Source organism: Ursus americanus, chromosome 13 (genome assembly GCF_024610735.1).
Source record: "Ursus americanus isolate L20-20 chromosome 13, mUrsAme1.1.p, whole genome shotgun sequence".
In the NCBI taxonomy this organism is placed as follows: domain Eukaryota; kingdom Metazoa; phylum Chordata; class Mammalia; order Carnivora; family Ursidae; genus Ursus; species Ursus americanus.
The window spans coordinates 5,547,171-5,565,845 of NC_142139.1; the positions used below are offsets into that span (position 1 = coordinate 5,547,171).

The 18,675-nt window shown below is 39.6% G+C and overlaps 1 protein-coding gene across 2 annotated transcripts in view; it reads left to right on the forward strand.

Moving 5' to 3' along the window:
- EGF (epidermal growth factor) overlaps window positions 1–18,675 on the forward strand; it is an 89,104-nt gene that overhangs the window by 50,724 nt on the left and 19,705 nt on the right. For both annotated transcript variants that reach the window (XM_045799155.2, XM_087866396.1), the window contains exons 12-17: window positions 4,193–4,297; window positions 5,556–5,779; window positions 9,568–9,735; window positions 10,421–10,570; window positions 13,672–13,782; window positions 18,203–18,319. In XM_045799155.2, the coding sequence (XP_045655111.2) occupies window positions 4,193–4,297; window positions 5,556–5,779; window positions 9,568–9,735; window positions 10,421–10,570; window positions 13,672–13,782; window positions 18,203–18,319 (875 nt within the window). The remainder of the gene's footprint in view (window positions 1–4,192; window positions 4,298–5,555; window positions 5,780–9,567; window positions 9,736–10,420; window positions 10,571–13,671; window positions 13,783–18,202; window positions 18,320–18,675) is intronic.

An 18,675-nucleotide genomic window follows, 5' to 3' on the forward strand; every position in this document is an offset into this window, starting at 1 on the left:
TACCAAGCAGGATGGTCCTCCTTTCATCAAGACTGGATCTGTATCCAAGGGAGAATTGTGAGGACCAAGAAAGTACCATGTGTTTTTACATTTCAGGCTGTGGTAATGAGAGAAATGCAAAGCCTGTCTGAGTGCAATCAGTAAGCATCCCTTGAGCCTCTGCTGTGGATAAGGCCCCATCCTGGGTAACATGCGAGATGCAAAGGAGCGTGGGGAGTGTCCCTCTTTGCAGTCGGCTCACAGTTTAGCCAAGGAGCTAAAGCACAGGGACCCAGGAAAACCCAGTACAAATGCCTGTTCTACATATCCGTAGAAGAGGTGTATAGAGAAGGCAGTGCATAAATAATTGCCAAATGAACGGTGTACACACCCAGAGGGAGCTTTGGAAGAGGCTCCAGGAATCAACCAGCCCAACCCGCTCCTTGTACAGACTGGAAGGCACGTGCCGTCTCCCCGTGAATAAGCATGAAGGAGGGAGCAAGGCTGAACGCGAGAGTTGTAGGCCAAGTCCTCATGAGATTGGAGAGAGGGTCTGCTTTCCCTGATGTGGGAAAGAACAGAACTAGAGAGAAGCCCTGATGTTTCTGCCCTCTGGGCGTGCTGCTCTCAGGGCTGTAGAGGGGCAGCTGTGCTTGGTGTGTGTGTGACTTGCATGAGCCCCAGGAAGAGAGGCGGTGAGAGGGGGCTGGAGGAAGGAAGTGGCCGCGTCTCTCATGTGTGCTATTGAGCGCCCACTCCTTGCTTCTGAGAGAGGCCGCTCACCGCAGAGAACAGGCAGCTGTCACAAGACAGTATTAGAAATCCTCTGTGCTCTAGGATGTTTTCTCAGCGTGATTTAAAGCCATGGAGTGTCACACTAGTCAACCCGTGCAACTATATTAAAGTGAAAGAAGATGAAATTAATGAGGATTTCACCTCTAGGAAGTCAGCGGTCCCCGCCCAGAAGCAGAAGTGCCAGGGAACAGGTTTATAAGATTGGGGGTAGGTTTCCTATGTCCCAGAAAAATTTTTTGGTCTAGATAACCCATGGGAAACAAATGGTGTTTTAAAAATGAGCCGGATGTATGGTGTGGTATACAGTTATAAATAATATGGTACTTTTATATCCACGGTAGGTACATTTTCTTTCATTCATTCATTTTTGTTTGTTTACTTAAAAATGCCTTTATTCCTTTATTCTTTGGATATTTATTTATTGAATGACTGAAATGCATCAGACATTGTGCTAAGAGCTTTATATCCATGACAGTATGAATCCCAAAAAGCTAAGTTTTCTTATCCCCAATTTAAAGATGAAAAAATGGAGAATTAAAGAGATAAGGGACCTTTCCCAATGGCAGGCGGCCAGCAAGAAGTAGATCTGGAAGTTCAGTTGCAGTAATGATAAAAATCATAATAACAGCCTCCTCTGTGTTGAGCTTACTTAAAAGGACGTTAAAATGTCAGCTGCGCATAATAACAGAGCTCATCTGTGGCTGTTCTCAGAAAGGTAAACGTTGATCAGGACAGCAGATGTCAGCCGCTCTTGGCCTCTCTGAGGATGCCAGGTCTCCTCATATTTCCCACATTTGCGTGGCACCTTTAATTTGCACAGTGTTTGATTAATGGCCTCATGGAACCTATTGCAAGGCAATGCCTTCAGGAGATAGTCACGCACCTCCGTGTCCTGGAGAATCAGACCTCAACTTCCCCAGTTCACTGACTTCGGTAATAACAAGCCCTTCTAAGTCCTCTTCCCTCTAACGGCAGCTGTTAATAGAAAACCTTTCATTTGTCTGGAAATGAGAGTTTATAGCTTGAAAACCTTGATAGTAGCTAGAAATTGGATTTAAATAACTGAGATTCCAAGCTCATGATATTAGATTATATGGTAACTTTTAGCCTGTTAAAAGAACCAGACTGGATGCTTACAGTTTATATTGGCTGAGGAAAAGACAGATTCAAATTAACATCTGACTGTAGGAAGGAAGCTAATTGATCATTCCACTGGCAATGCTATTATTTAACATTAAAGAATCCTGATTCTTAAAGTCAATTGCTCAGTAAAAATGAATCAGGAGGGCAAAAATATATGTTTGCTCCTGGGAGGTATAAATCACTCTACTAGAGTTCTGGATGGACAAGTCCTGCCCTGGAAACAGGGTGGATTTTGGAGTACCCCAGTGGCATTGAGACTGATTAGATCATGGAAAAAAAGAGAAAGACACTCCACCAGGTTAAGGGTCGTGCTTGAACGCGTGTGCACCCAAATGTCTGTGCTTGTCTTTGCTTTCTCATTACCCACACTGGAGTTAGAGATTTGCTTTCTGGCTCAATCAAATGGAGGTGTATTATTGGGTGAACCCCTGGGGGACCCGTGAAAGTAAATTCCAGCCATCCTGAGCTTATGTCCGTCTTGATTCTCATCATTTCACTCCTGCTCAAAACAGCAAGAGTTTAGAGATGATGTAACAGTGAGATCAGAACTGACAGTTTTATCTCCCCTGGTCACAGCAGGAGGCCTCAGAATTCCTTCCCTCCCACCAAGGGACAGGCTCAGTGACAGTTCTGATTGAGTGAATTTGACACATTGAGATCAAAAATACCTTCTACCAGCAGTACCTTGCCGAGGATCACCTCATCTGGGAATAGAATTACCTTTTAAAAGTGGCTCTGTTGTACCAATGGCTTCCAATTATCCACCGCCCTGAGTTGGTAGTTTGCACAGTGTACTTGACTAGCACAGGCCCTGAGCCAAATTTGCCTTTGCCTCGCTCCTTGCATAGAAATTACGAGGAGGACTATATGAAGCCCCTTCCCCACCAAGTGGCTAGAAATCACACTCGAATAAACCACCCAGAGATCCTTAGTGTTTAGTAGAACAGGAAAGAGAGAACAGTTCTGCCCTGTGTTTCTGGGCAGGCCTGTTTTATGCGGACATTGCCTACAGAGCAAGAGATAGGGCTTTCCAGATGTTGGTTGAATAAGTTAAAGATAGTTATACTTTCTAGTTTGCGGCAGGGAAACAGGCTGAGCAGACCACATGGGGTGGGGAGGGGACGTTCTTCTTACTCCCTCCGCTGTGGTTCTGCCTGCTCCTGGATGCTGCTTGGAAGCCCAGGTTAGTACACGGGGGGGGGGGGGGGGGGGGGGTTCGGGAATAAGGCATCTGTCTGATTCTGCCGCTTGTGTTCTTTATAGTCTCTGGACTCTAATTCCCTGTCCCTCTCCTGCTCAACTCTAAGCTCTGTAAGGACAAGGACAGGGTTTAGATACTATTGTCTCCAATGCTTAGGCCAATCTCAACACACAGTAGGTGCTCAGTAAATATTTATTTGATAATAAAGGTCAGTTTAACAAATAGAAAAATCAGGAAACAAGGATTTTCTCCTCTGCCAGATTTTGAAGGGTTATTTTTTTTTTGTTAATATTTAAAATTTATTTATTTGTCAGAGAGAGGGGTGGGGAGTGTACAAGCATGGGGAACAGCAGGCAGAGAGAGAAGCGGAATTCCCACTGAGCAAGGAGCCTGATGCAGGACTCAATCCCAACACCCTGGGATCATGACCTGAGCTGAAGGCAGACACCTAACCAACTGAGCTACCCAGGCGTCCCTATTTTTTTTTTAATGTAAAGATTAGCAAATAATATTTCAGTACTCCCGTTTGTCTTAGAATCATATTGAAGAAAATTAAGTCAACAGAAGGCTTCCCTCTGCCATCCTTTTGCTGGCTGTCTCTGTGGCCCTTTGAGGCCTACTCTCTCTCCTTCCTGTGGTCTGTGACCATGGAGATAATAGCTCCTCCCCTCTGGCTTTCGTTGGGTTCAGCAGGAGCCGGGAAGCAGTGAAGAAAAGGGGTTGGTGGTATTTACACTCCTGACTTTGTCCCTGCCAGACCCCTGACACAGTCTCCTCTTACTGTATCCTTTCACAGTGTATTTTAGTTGTGTGGGATAAATATTGGGATACTTGATTAAAAGACCATTTAAAAAAAATAAAATTCGTGGGTGTATGTCTTGACATGTGTGTGTGTGTGTACATGTGATGGCCCTGACTTGTGTTGAGAGTGTGTGTGCATGTGTGTACACACATGTAATGGAGATAGTTTAGAATGCTCATCTTTGCATTACAATAAGTAACAGGGAAAAGGAGCATGTTTGTTTAAAAAGTAAAGTTGATGTAACAAGCTCCTTTATATTACATGCATCTTAGGAAATCTTTCATTGAAGGGAGTGATTTAAGTGGAAAACATCGTGAAATAATCATCAAGGAGGACATCTCTCAGCCACGAGGAATTGCTGTCCATCCAATGGCCAAGTAAGTATTTGTGAAAATAAGGCACTTTCCTGTAGAGGTTATGAGACAGTTCATGTTCGATATACTGGTCTCCAAAATTTGTCTTAAGACCTCAGATGTTCAGTGGAATCAGAAATTAAGAAAATCCATGAGATTGGTTCAAACTTTCAGAAATGACGTAGCTAGCATGACTTCCTCATCCTTTTATGTCTTTCGACTTTCTATTCTTACATAAAAATTTTGTTATTCAGATAACCTTCCTTTTAAGCCAATTTAATTTTTAAAAAAGAAGTGGGCTATAATTCATTAGCCAATTAGATGCAAGCCCATGAAACTACTTTCTTTAATCTGCATTATTGCTTTCCTGAGTGAAGGATGGTATTTGTATTGCTTGGCTTATGAATTCTATTTAGAAAAAAACATAAGATGAATTTGAATCATAGGTCATTCCTAGATTTAGATAAGTGGAAATAGAAATCATGAAAGATTAGAGGACTATATTGTTAATTGTGAATTAGTGACATATTGGTGACAAATGTTGGTTTAGGTTTAGAGAATTAAGGAGAATAATGGACTCCTTCCTAGTTGTTAAAAAACAAGGATTAAAAACTAACCCTATTTTATTTATAATGGGAATTTTATGATAGTCTATGGGAAATAATATACTGGCAGCAATTGGTAATCGATTTGGAGCCAGCCATATGATTAAAAAAGTGAGAATGTAACCATCTCTAAACAAACCAGTAGAAAAGACAATGAACCATATTGACCTCAAAAAGTGTGCCTCAGTGTCCGATTAATGGAACTTAAAATTGACTGCTAACTGAGTACATTGTATAAAACTAGATAACAGATAAATATGCTATTTCCTTTATGTTGCAATTTTACATTTATAGTGAATTTTATAAATGCATAGCAGAGGGACAGGCTAACAAGATTTTATTGCCTTTTGCAGCATGAAACGCTAATTTAAGAATATCCTCTTGAACACATTTTCAATTAGTAATATAGTACAATTTTTCAAACTAATAATTTCTTCTTTATCCAATGATCTGAGCCTTAATTTGGCATTTCCTGTCCCCAGGATGCTCTACATTGGAAAGATAATTTTTGCTATTGAGAATTATTTGTCCAGCGTACACTGCTATACTTCCTATGTTCCTTGGTGTACCACTTCAGTTTATTCGAAAGTGATTTACATCGACATTTTCAGTGATGAAAGAATGGAAGAATTTTTTTTCATTCAAATTTTATTTGTTGTATGCTTTCTTGTTTAAAGGAGATTATTCTGGACTGATATGGGGATTAATCCACGAATTGAAAGTTCTTCTCTTCAAGGCATTGGCCGACTGGTTATAGCTAGTTCCAATCTGGTCTGGCCCAGTGGAATAACAATTGATTACTTAACTGACAAATTGTATTGGTGTGATGCCAAGCTGTCTGTGATCGAAATGGCCAATCTGGATGGTTCAAAACGCCAAAGGCTTGCCCAGAACGATGTAGGTGAGGCTTTGGGATGGGTGATTTCTTCATCTTGACCTAAGTGTTGATAAGTGTTAAATACAAAATGTGTTTTTACACACACACACACACACACACACACACACACTCACTCCCAGACACACCCTTCCCTCTGCCATATATGGTGAAAGAGTTATGGAGACAAACACACTGACAGACTTCTTTGGGGACTTCTGAGCTACAAAGGTTACCTTCGCATTGGAATACTGGATAAAACATAGTGCTGTATAATCATTTCTCTTTGCCAAGATTTCTCAAAATCAGAATGAAAATATTAAAAATTTTAAGACCTCTTTAGGAATAAGAACTTGATTCGGTTGTTGTCATTTGTTATGTTTTAGACAATGTCATTTGTACAACTGTGATAGTATCACCTTCAGCTGTTAATGAGTATCCATTCATATGCAAAGATTAATAAATATAGTTTTCTTTCCTATTATATTTTCAGATTTTTCATGGGGTGTCATGTATGTTCATAAATATATTTAAAATGCTGTAGTCTATGCTAAATGTTGAAAGAGAAATACTGGGGTTGCCTGAGGCTCAGTGGGTTAAGCGTGCAACTCTAGGTTTCAGCTCAGGTCATGACCTCCAGGTAAAGAGATTGAGCCTCGTGTGGGGCTCCCTGCTCAGCGGGAAGTCTGCTTTCCCTCTGCCCTTCCCCTCACTCCTGTGAGCGTGCACACTCTCTCTCTTTCTCATAAATAAATAAATCTTTAAAAAGAGAGAGAGAGAGATACTGAATGTACCAGGAGCCATCGCATTTTCTTGAGCAGGAATTGTGTATAAGACTGGCGCCTCGCTATAACCACTTAGGTAGCAGTATAAGGGTTGGATTGAGATCTGGAGAGAAGGAAATGAGTCAGGAGGCTACAACAGTTGTCCAGTCAACAGTCGATGAAGGCCTGAGATAGAACATTGCCATTTCAAAGTGGAGGATTAGAGTATTAAAAAAAAGATCTGTGAATGAAAAATTTAGAGGAGTTGGTAATAGATTGACTATCACAATGAGAGTCAGGGAGATGCTGAAGATGCTTCAGAGATTCAGAAACTGGTTGGTTCAGGAGATGCAAAACATATGCTCTATGCCTTTTACGAAGAAACTGATAGTCTGTATATTTATTTTGTCCATTCTTTTTGGCTTAGAGGAGATAAATTTTTAGATTTGTATTATATATTAAATAGGTCATGATAAGTATAATTGAAAATTTTCTTCCAAGAGCCCTTAAAAATTAAATGTGTACTTTACAATAAATCATAAGCTTATCTAAGATCATAGACTTTATTCATCCATGCACTTAACAGATATTTATTGAATCATTTTGGGAAGTAGAGATACAGTAGAGAGTAAAACAAAAATGGTTCCCGTGAGGTCATGGAGTCTGGGGGAAGGGGCGTATATTATTAAAAAAAAAAAATGCATCACTCGAATAAATGGGAAATTATAGCTTTGATATATGAAGGCATAAGGGGATTTGAAAATAACCAGAATGTAAAGGTAGCATATGCTAAACCAAAAAGCATAACAGAAACTCTGTGAACAATTTCTATGCTGCCGTAATCTGTGACTAATACAACTTCCTATTAAAAGCCATTATCGATGGACTTTGGGGAGGGTATGTGTTGTAATGAGCACTGGGTATTATGGAAGACTGATGAATCACAGACCTGTACCCCTGAAACAAATAATACATTATATGTTAATTAATTGAATTTTAATTTTAAAAAAGCCATTATCAAATATCATTACAGTGCCATCTACTGGTGTGTAAGTGGTGGCTTCTCAGCTGCTCACTCAGGATTTTTAATGTAAAGACTCAAGGACTCATTCATTCTTTTTTTTTTTTTTTTTTTTTTAGAGAGAGAGCATGCATGGTAGGGACGGGGGAGGGGCAGAGGGAGAAGAAGAGAGAACATCTTAACTGGTTTCAGGCTCAGTGTGGAGCCTGAGGCAGGGCTTGATCTCACCACTCTGAGATCATGGCCTGAGCCGAAATCAAGAGTTGGATGCATAACTGACTGATCCACCCAGGTGCCCCTGAAGGAATTCATTCTTCATTTAACATTCAACTGTGGCTCTTCTATTTAAAAAATAAGGAAGATTATGTCTAGTGTGAGGTATTTGTTGAAAAACTATAGCTAATTCTCATCAACTATACTTCAGTATATGTGCTGCCGAAGCGAGCACATCATCAACTATACTTCAATATTAGAAAAAAGAAAAAAAATTTTTAAAAAGATTAAAAAGAAAACATAGCTAATTTAACACATGCTACAACATGGTTGAACCCTGGGGACATTATGGTGAATGAAATATGCCGATCACAAAAGACATACCATATGAGTCTACCTACTTGAAGTATCTAGAATAGTGACATTCATAGAAAAAGTAGAATGATGTTTGCCAGTGACTAAGAGGGGTGGGAAATGGGAAGCTGTGGTTTCATGGATATTAGAGTTTCAGTTTTGCAAGATAAAAATGTCTAGAAATTGGCTGTACAACAAAGTGAATGTACTTAGCACTACTAAAAATGTACGCTTAGGTTAAGATGATACATTTTATGTTAGATGTTTTTTTGCCGTAACAAAAAAACCCCTCATAGCTATATAAAAAAATTTCCTTGTTGCATTTATGGCTTTAATTGGGAACAAGAGGCTAGAGACTAAAATGCATCTTAATGGCCCTGGTCAATAATGACTGATGGAGACTCATTGTCACCAGGACAGGTCATTTGAGTTTTCTGCCAGAAGAGGGAGACACATTCGAATCCACCAAATCCATTGCTCATTTTCAAAAAACTGGCCTGGGACATGCGACTGGACATGATTAAAGCTTCCAAATTTGGGGCTCCCTAGCTTTTGCCTCTTGAGATAGTGTATTACAGCATTTCCCTGCTTACTATATATACTTGAATATCTTATCAGGAAAGTTCCAGGGGCATGGAGAGGTGGGTTAGTGAGGTGGGGTCAGAAGAGCCCACTTAGGGGTTGATAGGAGCCACGAAAATGGAGGCAGTAGATAATAAATGACCTTTAAACAGCTTGGCTAAGAAGGGAAGGAAAAAGACAAAAGAAAGCTAGAGGGGCCAGGAAGATGAGGATATTAAATGAGCTAAGGGAGGAAAGCTAGTAGAATGAAGAGAGTGAAGACGTAAAAGAAAGGCGTAACTGACAGAACAAGAGAGAAGAAAGAATGGGACCAGGAGCACAGGCCAGTGCACTAATACTAGATAACAGGAGAGATAGGAAAGGAGGTGGGGGTCGGGTGCAGGGAACTGTGTTGCTGGAGATGGGAACTTAAGAAGACTGTTATTCAATTACTTCAAATTGTTGAAGATCTTACAACAACCTGTGAATTTAGTCTATTACATATTGTTGCCACTCAAAAGACAAGGAACCTAATGCAAAGAGAGGTAAAATAACTCATTAAGGTTTAGTCTATAGTGACAGAATCACCGAACACAGAAACATTGCTGCCCTGTCCTCCTCCTTCCCAATATTCTGCCAATCAGCCCACATTCTCCCACTCCCCAAATGCTGAGTGACAATGCGAGGACCTCATACCACCAAGCTCCCATTCTAAGATGAGGTTCCCTCATCATGGGGGTTCTCCTTGGTGCAGGTGTAGGGAGCTGTGTGTATCCTGCTTAACAGCTATATTAAAGGAAAGCTTTAGTGTGGGAATTGTGTGAGCATGTTGTAAGCCTTATTCTTTAAAAAATATTCATGACAAAGACAAGATGTATGTAATGGATTTAAACTGCTTCCAGGGCACCCCTTTGCTGTGGCTGTGTTTGAGGATCATGTGTGGTTCTCGGATTGGACTATGCCATCGGTAATAAGGGTGAACAAGAGGACTGGCAAAAATAGGGTACGTCTCCGAGGCAGCATGCTGAAGCCTTCATCACTGGTTGTAGTTCATCCATTGGCAAAACCAGGTACACTGGACATCACACAGTGTTTCTTTGGCTGGCATCTGTAACTATTCTAATTGTTTGATGGGAGAGGAGGAGGGGAGTTTATTGCGATTCTCACTAATTTGGGTAGATGCTAAAATTTCCTGAGATTTGGATTGGGTTTAAACTGAGACAATCTGTTAGTGAATTTGGGCTTTATCTCTCCATTCTCATGTTTACTTCTCCTGACCAGTTTCTACTTAAATTGTTCCTTTTCAAGGACTCTTGGGTTCAAGGCACTTAGGGTGGGGATGTGGGAAGGGGGGCAACCTAGACACCTGCAGTAGAAGCTTCTATCTCTTCTGGGGCCTTTCCCTACCCCCCCCCCCAGAGTGCCGGTGAGTAGCGTCATTCTGTGTCCTGTAATAACTTCCTTCTCAATTGCCCTTGTCAGTTTGACTAGATTATGAGTCAGGAAATAGGGATCACATCTGCCTAAAGAGCTTCTTGAACAAAAGTACTGGCTATACTCAATAAATACTCACGAGGTAATAACATTCTGAGCTGGTCTTAGAACTGGCTTAGAACTACTTTGAAACAGCTCTTGATATAGGCTCCATTTCGACACACTGTGTTTCTCCCTCCAAAAGCTCTACTCTGTGATTTGTATCAATGGCATTTTTTTGATTTCCAAGCCCATCTGTGAATGTACCTCTTTCCCCACAAGGAGCACAGCCCTGCTTACATCAAAATGGAGGCTGTGAACATATTTGCAAAGAGAGGTTTGGAACTGCTCAGTGTTTGTGTCGCGAAGGTTTTGTGAAAGCCCCAGATGGGAAAATGTGTCTGGCTCTGAATGGCCATCAGATACCGGCAGGTAAGATGATAAATTGTGTGGCTAAATTATCTTATTTTGGTGCAGGAATATAGTTCTGCATCAATCCCTATGCTTTTGGTGATGTTTAATATTTTGTATTATTAAAATTTCCCTGCCTCGGGGCACCTGCGTGGCTCAGTTGGTTAAGCATCTGACTCTTGATTTCAGCTCAGGGCATGATCTCAGGGTTGTGGAATCGAGCCCGGCATCGGGCTCTGTGCTGGATGTGGAGCCTGCCTAAAGATTCTCTCCCTTTGCCTCTGCACCCAGCCCCCAAAATCTTCCCTGCTTTTAGGAATGCCACGTCTTTTTGTTTTGTTTCTTTTTCACCTCTGATGAGTTTGGACTCCTTATTAAAGACTGAATTCAATTGACCTCCTCTAGTTCTAAAATTAACAAACAAAAGATAGTATTCAAAACATAGAGCTCCAGTCCTCCGGCCCTCAATTAACAGTGGAGTGGCCCCAACTTGGAAAAAAAAATGCCAGCATTTTATGTTCAGAAACACTTTGTTTAGACGTTTTATGGCCTCAAATTTAGAGGTAGTCATATACAATCTTCCTACCATATAACTGGTCTTAATAAAGAAAAGTAAAGTCCTTTACAATAAATAACTTTAGGGTAGTAAGTAAGTGTAGGGAAAGTAGCCTGAGAAGGCTTGTGATCCGTGTTTAAAAAACTAAATACAACTTTGAGGAAGAGGAAGGAAGAAGAAACCAAATGCGATGTGTAGCTGGTAGTGCTGATTTGCTTCCCTTGAATGTGCATGCAAGAAGTTAAAGAGTCATTGGATTCATTTCCTGATATCTTCATACCAAAGAGAATTTAAATTTTAATAAAGATTTTTAAAAATTCATTTATCTAGGAGGCATGGTGTAAGTTAGGTGATAGATTAACAGCAAACAAATGGATTGATTATCCATGGACCAGAATCAGTTACTTTGGATTTTCAGAATTTTCTATTGTTTCTTTAGAACAACGGTTCTCAATATTTTTGGTTTTAGGACCCCTTTACACTCTTTTTTTAAAAAAGATTTATCTTAGAGGGAGAGTGCGTGCACAAGTGCACGTGCGAGGGGAGAGGGGCAGAGGGAGAGTTCTCAAGCAGACTCCCCACTGAGCATGAGCCTGACTCTGGGGCTGAAGGGCCACAGCCCTGATATTATGACCTGAGTCAAAATCAAGAGTCGGACAGCAGGTATTACCCGAGGACCCCTTTTCACTCTTAACCGTGATTGAAAACCCCAAAGAGCTTTTGTTAATGTGTGTTATATCTACCAATGTTTAAAATATTAGAAATTAAAACTAAAACTTGAGAAAATATATCTATTAAAATTACAATAATATTCCATTATGTATGAGCATAACATATTTTCCAGGGAAATAAATGAGATAACGATTTTCTATAACAAAAGTATGTAGTGAGCATAATGGTACTGTTCTACATTTGTATCCTGAATGTCTGGCCCAATATAGGGCAGCTGGATTCTCATATCTGCTTCTATGTTACATCTGTTGCTGTGTTGTTTTAGTTGAAGCCTATGAAGAAAATCTGACCTCACACAGACGTGGATTTGCAAAAGAGAGGATTGATCATTTAATAGCCTTTTCAGATGACTTTTTTGTATATCCACTGTTGATACGATGGCAGAACTGGACAGGTCTTAGTTTCTTAAACCATAGTTGTTGTGTGGAATCTGAAGCCACATCAATAAACTTTTTGTCACCAGCTACGTTAAAATCCAGTGGTCTGTCTTGTACTTTGAGTGGCTCTTTTATCAATGCGTGGTTTTGTGGCATCATGTTGGTTGTTTGAAAATACGGATTGGCTGAGTTGTGCATATCTTCCAAGCGTCACTCCCACATACCAATCGCATTCATTAATTATTACCATCAAACTCATTAGACACATCTTTGAGTGTTGGGATTTTCGTCAAGCTCAGGGTAGTGGAGAAAAGTTTTCAGAATTCTACTTTTCACTTGAAAGCTGAAAATTTATCATTGGCAATAAGTAATGTCAGTTGTTTTTCTTGAAACGACAGACACACTTCATTTTTGAGAAAACACTTGCCAAATTTCCAAGTGTTAACGACATACTTCGTCAGTCAGCCTTTCACGTAAAAATTATGTTCAGTGAAAAAAGAAGCTAGTTTTAGTTTGCAACTGAAAGCATATGTAAGTGCTTTTCCTCCAGACGACCATCGTAACTTCAGAAGGTGCACAGTGTTTTCTACATACTACCCATTTCAGTACAGAGAATATTAAAGAGCCAAGTATTCCATGGTTGAGATTTTTTAAAATTAATAATTCTTACTGCTTCATCATGGTTCTTCTTAACTGGGACAGGGTGTGTGTGTGTGTGTGTGTGTGTGTGTGTGTGAATGTGTGCACTGAAGAGCATGACTATTAGTTGAGTTTGGTGCCATCGCCGTAATTCATGCTAAGGTGCCGGCAGTTTTACCTAATGTCTAATATCACATGTATTTGCATTTTGTGAAAATACTTTTGACCTTATGGACTCTGTGCAATGGGAACCCGGGGGTCCATGGACCACACTTAGAGAACACATTTAGTATTTTAGGCTATCATTTTTCCCATGTACTGAGGAATTGTATAGGTCCCATACCTATGTTAAATTATGGCTTGTTTATACCCTTCCACATTTCTAAATACAGGTAAAATAAGGCCAAAATAAGTATTGAAAGCAGCCTAAAGCAGAAGAAATATATATGGAAGGCAAGTTCGGGAGATCATCTTATTAATTTGTCCTTAGTGATGGTGGGCTGTGATTGTGAGTTGGTTTTGTCCATAAGGATTTTGGTATTCTACTCTTATTGTTTTTGCCAGTACCTCAAAGAGTCCTGTCTTTTTGCCCTCTGGCTCTCCCAACCCTCAACCAGCAAGTGCACTGAGTGATGTTTGGAGGGTATGGTGTAACAGGCAAGATTTTTTAAATCACCAAGACACTGCTAGTTTTCCTGAATGCTCTTCCTGTAAGAGTAAGTCTAAACTTACAACCAGCAAACAGCCATAAATAAAAATGTAATCAAACTTTCTTGATCATAAAAGGTAAATCAACTGAATCTTTCGACCTTCACTAGGTAATGAAGCAGATCAAGTAACACCATTGGACGTCTTATCCAGGAACAGAGGATTTGAAGATAACATTACAGAATCTCAGCATTTGCTAGTGGCTGAAATCATGGTATCAGGTATGATTAAGGAGTTCTCCAGTACAGCTTTGGTTCCAGCGATTTCCATCCTACCAGTTAGAATCCTGAATTAGCTCTCTAACTTTGGCAAAGTGTACACAAAACTAGTGAGGCCAAATTTTGGACTCAAACTTTGATCCTTCTTTTCTGAACCGCGTGCCTGAGGAAGATGGCTCCATATTAGACTGGACATGAACTTCACTCATTGAGAGTCTTTGAACTGAAACTTCTTTGAAGAAATCTAACTTGGAAAGGAAGGTGAAAAATAAGACAGAACAGATTTGAGTGTGTCCCCATCCATACCTAGTAATTTTGATATTTAGCCCATCTAACTATAATTCCATTAGTGTGAAAAGTAGATAGTAACTGATAAGCAAATATGGGTTGGTTGCTCTAGAGTTTACAAACAACAAATGTTAAAATCGTGTTCTTCTATATTGCACATTTATTACCAAAATGCCAAATAATTTGTTCAGTATCTTACAACTTCAGGGAACCTAATTCTTTTATATTCTCTATTCACTCATGAGGTCAGTGGTTTTCAAACTGGGCTTCACTCAGTCCTAGAACCTCTGCAAGCCTCAGCACTTCTTCACTGCTCTCTACCTGTAATCAGTACAGATCTACTTTGAAACATTTAATTTATTTATATTTCTAAGATTTTATTTTAACATGGGGTGCCTGGGTGGCACAGCGGTTAAGCGTCTGCCTTCGGCTCAGGGCGTGATCCCGGCATTATGGGATCGAGCCCCATGTCAGGCTCCTCCGCTATGAGCCTGCCTCTTCCTCTCCCACTCCCCCTGCTTGTGTTCCCTCTCTCGCTGGCTGTCTCTATCTCTGTCGAATAAATAAATAAAAAATCTTAAAAAAAAAAAAAGATTTTATTTTAACAAAGTATCTGTGGCTAAAAATAAGTTTGAAAACTCCACCTTAAGATCTTAGATCCACTTAAAGTGCTCATCCAACTTTGGTGGTCTACACATTACTTTATCTGTGTATGAGACCCTGGAGACCTCTTACCTTTCCCTATAAGAACTTATCAGTACAGGGGTGCCTGGGTGGCTCAGTCGGTTAGGTGTCCAACTCTTGATTTCAGCTCAGGTCATGATCTCAGGGTTGGGAGATCGAACCCGGCATCAGGCTCCCCAATGGATGTGGAGCCTGCTTAAGATTCTCTCTTCCTCTCCCTTGGCCCCTCAACTCTCTCTCTCTCTCTCAAAAAAAAAAAAAAAAGAACTTATCAGTATGATTTTTTATAAAATACACAGAAGTGAATATTTTTGGTAATAATAATTTGTATGGAGCTTTAGAGTTTACCAGGTACTTTACCCTCTAATTTGATTCTTTTTTTTTTTTAAGATTTCTTTATTTATCTGAGAGAGAGGGGGGGGGAGGGGAGGGGCAGAGGGAGAGGAGAGAGAATCTCAAGCAGATTCCCTGCTGAGCACAGAGCCCAATCTCACAACCCCAAGATCAATCCCAAGAGTCGGAAGCTTAACTAACTGAGCCGCACAGGTGCCCCTCTAATTTGATTCTTATCACAACTTATCACTTTACAGATTTGAAAACTGAGGCTAAGATATATTAAGGTAATGACTTTACCAAAGGTTTTTTGAAAATTATGAGCAAATAATTAATTCATATCAAGAAAAAGTCTAGAAAACAGTGCATTAGGAATATTACTCATTTAGGGATTATTTATTTGCTACACACTGTGCTAAGCACTAGGAATATGATAATGAGCTAAATATAGCCCTGTTCTCCAAGGTCACAGTCTGATGTAGACACAAATAAATGATAGACTAAAACAGTTTAAATAAATATTAGCAGTATTGAAAACCATTTAAAGATTGCTAAGGATCCCTAGAAGTTCCCAGAGCATAACTGGAAAGACTAATGTTTGGGAGATTCAAAGACCAAGATAATGACAGATAGTAAATTAGACACATTGGTGATGAGATAACCAAAGATTTGGAATACATATACTGTATAATAGGCTGTGTTTGGCTTCATACCTGAGACTTGACTTTGTGCAGAGTAGATGGAATTGACTGTCTTTGTGAAAACTGCCTCATCTTCCCATAGCTGAATTGTGTTCTCTTTTGTCTTAGTGTATAAAGTTTTAGTTCTACTCGTGTTAGGCTAAGGGGTCATATTTATATTTTGTAGTGAGATTTCATTTAAATAAAGTGCCTATGCTAAAAAGAATTTGAAACTCTATAATAGATTTTAGGTTAGGATCAATATATTCTTATTCCCCAAAGACATACAGACTGCCCTGTAGCAAGTAGATCTGTATACAACCAGGCAAAGAAATTCAGTCATAAAAAGGTCTCGTTGTCAAGTTTACTAAAATAATGAGTTCTTCTAAATTCATGAATAAAATTTAAAATTCTTAACATGGGCTGTTGGGCGTTAGCTGAGCTAGTCCTTACACACCTCTCCAGGCTCAGAGTGTGCCTTTCTGCCCACGGCTTTCTATGGCCAGCATCAGTTACACTGGCCTTGCCTGTGACAGACAGATGCTGTGTTCTCAGCCCACAGTGCTCTTTCTACACCCTTCCTAGTCCTGTATATCCTTCAGATCTCAGCTTCAGATCTTGCTCAGAAAGCTTTTCCTAGTCTCCTAAGCAGGTGAGATGAGAGTTATTTCAGCTCTCTTAGAACCTCGTGTTGTTTATTGAGAGTGCTATCACACCTGTACTTCCATAACTAATTGTACGAGAAATCACAGACCCTGTCTATATTCTCCATTGCCGTATTTTTGGCTCTCATTAGGATCTGGCATGTTGTAGATACTTTTACAAATTAATTTTAGTAGTTTAACTAATAGGCTCAAGAGTCTTTTCTAGTGTGATAAGGCTAATTCTGATTCAGACTCTCACAATACCCTTCCTCTTTATCATCCTTATTTACATATGTATAAAATATTATTCTCAGGTCTTTTTTTTTTTTAATCACTTTTTTCCAAGTCCTTACAATTATCATGTGAAGCAGACTGGACAAGAAGTGTCACTCGTATTAGGAGAAGAGGGATGTGAAGCCCAGGCACTCATTGATTCCAGAACTCGTTTGTGGCAGAAAGAACTTTGGCTATAGCCCATCCCCCACCCCCCAACCGCATATCCATTGCTTTTCATTATGCAAAAGCTGCCTTGGGGTTTGCAAGTTACCAAATAAATCCTGAATCATATTCTAATTTAAGGCAATTCTGCAAGTGATTTAAAATGTCTTGGGTAATTGGATCTTGTCCACTATACACTGAATAGCCTTGTGAGTTGAGAGCTAGTCTTCCAAATAAATGCCAAATCAAATGGATAATTGATTTAGTCTGAACTTATCCATCTTGAAGAGTCATGAGGAGATGACCAAGCAAGAATGAAGGGCATGTGTTCCCACAAGAGAAATCTCACTCAAATAGCTAAGCAAATCAAATGCAATTACCCAATGTCTGCATTCACATTGGAATCTGAATCCTACTTAGATCACCTAACTTTCTTTAATTTATGGGCAAGTTTAGAGGGCTTCTTTTACTCTTCTGTACTCAGATGAGCAAACTTACCAGTGAATAGAGGGATGATAGTTTATATCCTGCTGTGGTATGTCACATCCCCCCAACTCCGACTGTGGCATTTGAAGAATGATTATATACATAAGTAGTCAAAAGAAAAAATAAACAACTTGCTCATGTTTATGACTCAAAATGCAGTTCTGTCCCCTGGGGCATTTGCATTTCAATGGAGTATGAAATGCAATGATCCATTTACAGCATTTAGTTTATACGGTTCATGACTTTGTAAAAGTGCCTTGAGGTTTGCAAGTCACTGCATAAATCCTGACAATAAGCATACATTGCGACTTACATATTCTCTTATATATGAGACATACCTTTAGTAAATTGACAATACATCTTTTTACTGTATCTTGTATTATTGTAATGAATTCTTATTTATTGTATCTCTGCCATGTTGGTACACAGACCTACTTGTTATGTATGAGTCTGTGTCTTTTGGGGGGAAAAGACTATATGGACCCCCATTGTACATCATAATAGTTGAGAATTCTCAAATAAACAATAAAACTTTTGATATTTGAGTCCATTTACTCCTGGAAATTTTATAGTTCAAGTTTGCAAATGCTTTTTAAAAAATTATGAACAATTTCACGCAGGGCTCTTCGAACACCAAATAGTTCTTTAAGACTAAAGATTTCCTGAGAGCATGTAAACAGGAGCACATAGCTTCTGGACCCTTTAATATAGATATAGCGTACAGGTCAACTCATTGTTTCTCTTTGGAGGTTAACTGGTCCCAGAACTCAGAAAGGAAGTGCTGAGATGTTCTGTAGAGCCTGAAACATTCAAGTCCATTTCCCCCCCGAAGGTCTGCAAATAATCTGATGGGGTTCTTGCTGTTTGCAGATGCTGATGACTGCGGTCCTGTGGGATGCAGTACACGAGCTCAGTGTGTTTCAGAGGGAGACAATGCCACATGTCAGTGTTTGAAAGGATTTACTGGGGATGGAAAACTATGTTTTGGTAAGAGCAAAGGCCAATACACATATCTGGAAAATAGTGAACCAGAAACATTCTTTCAGATGATACTGATTCAAAAGCTCCAGAGGATTTATGTAATCAGCAGGATTGAATAAATTATTTGATATTAGCTTAAAAGATAATGGATGGCATATATAGAATATATGAAACGTATAGTATGCTGTTATGTTACAGTGAGTTTATATTAAATTTCGTGCTATATGCAGTTGATATTAAGGGGAAAATTTTATAATTAGCTTCAGAAGCATGAATTTGAGTTTGAGTCAAACTTATAAATTCACCAATTACAATAAAAACACAACTTTCCCCCCTAAAAGCTGAGGTCATAAGTTTTAGTT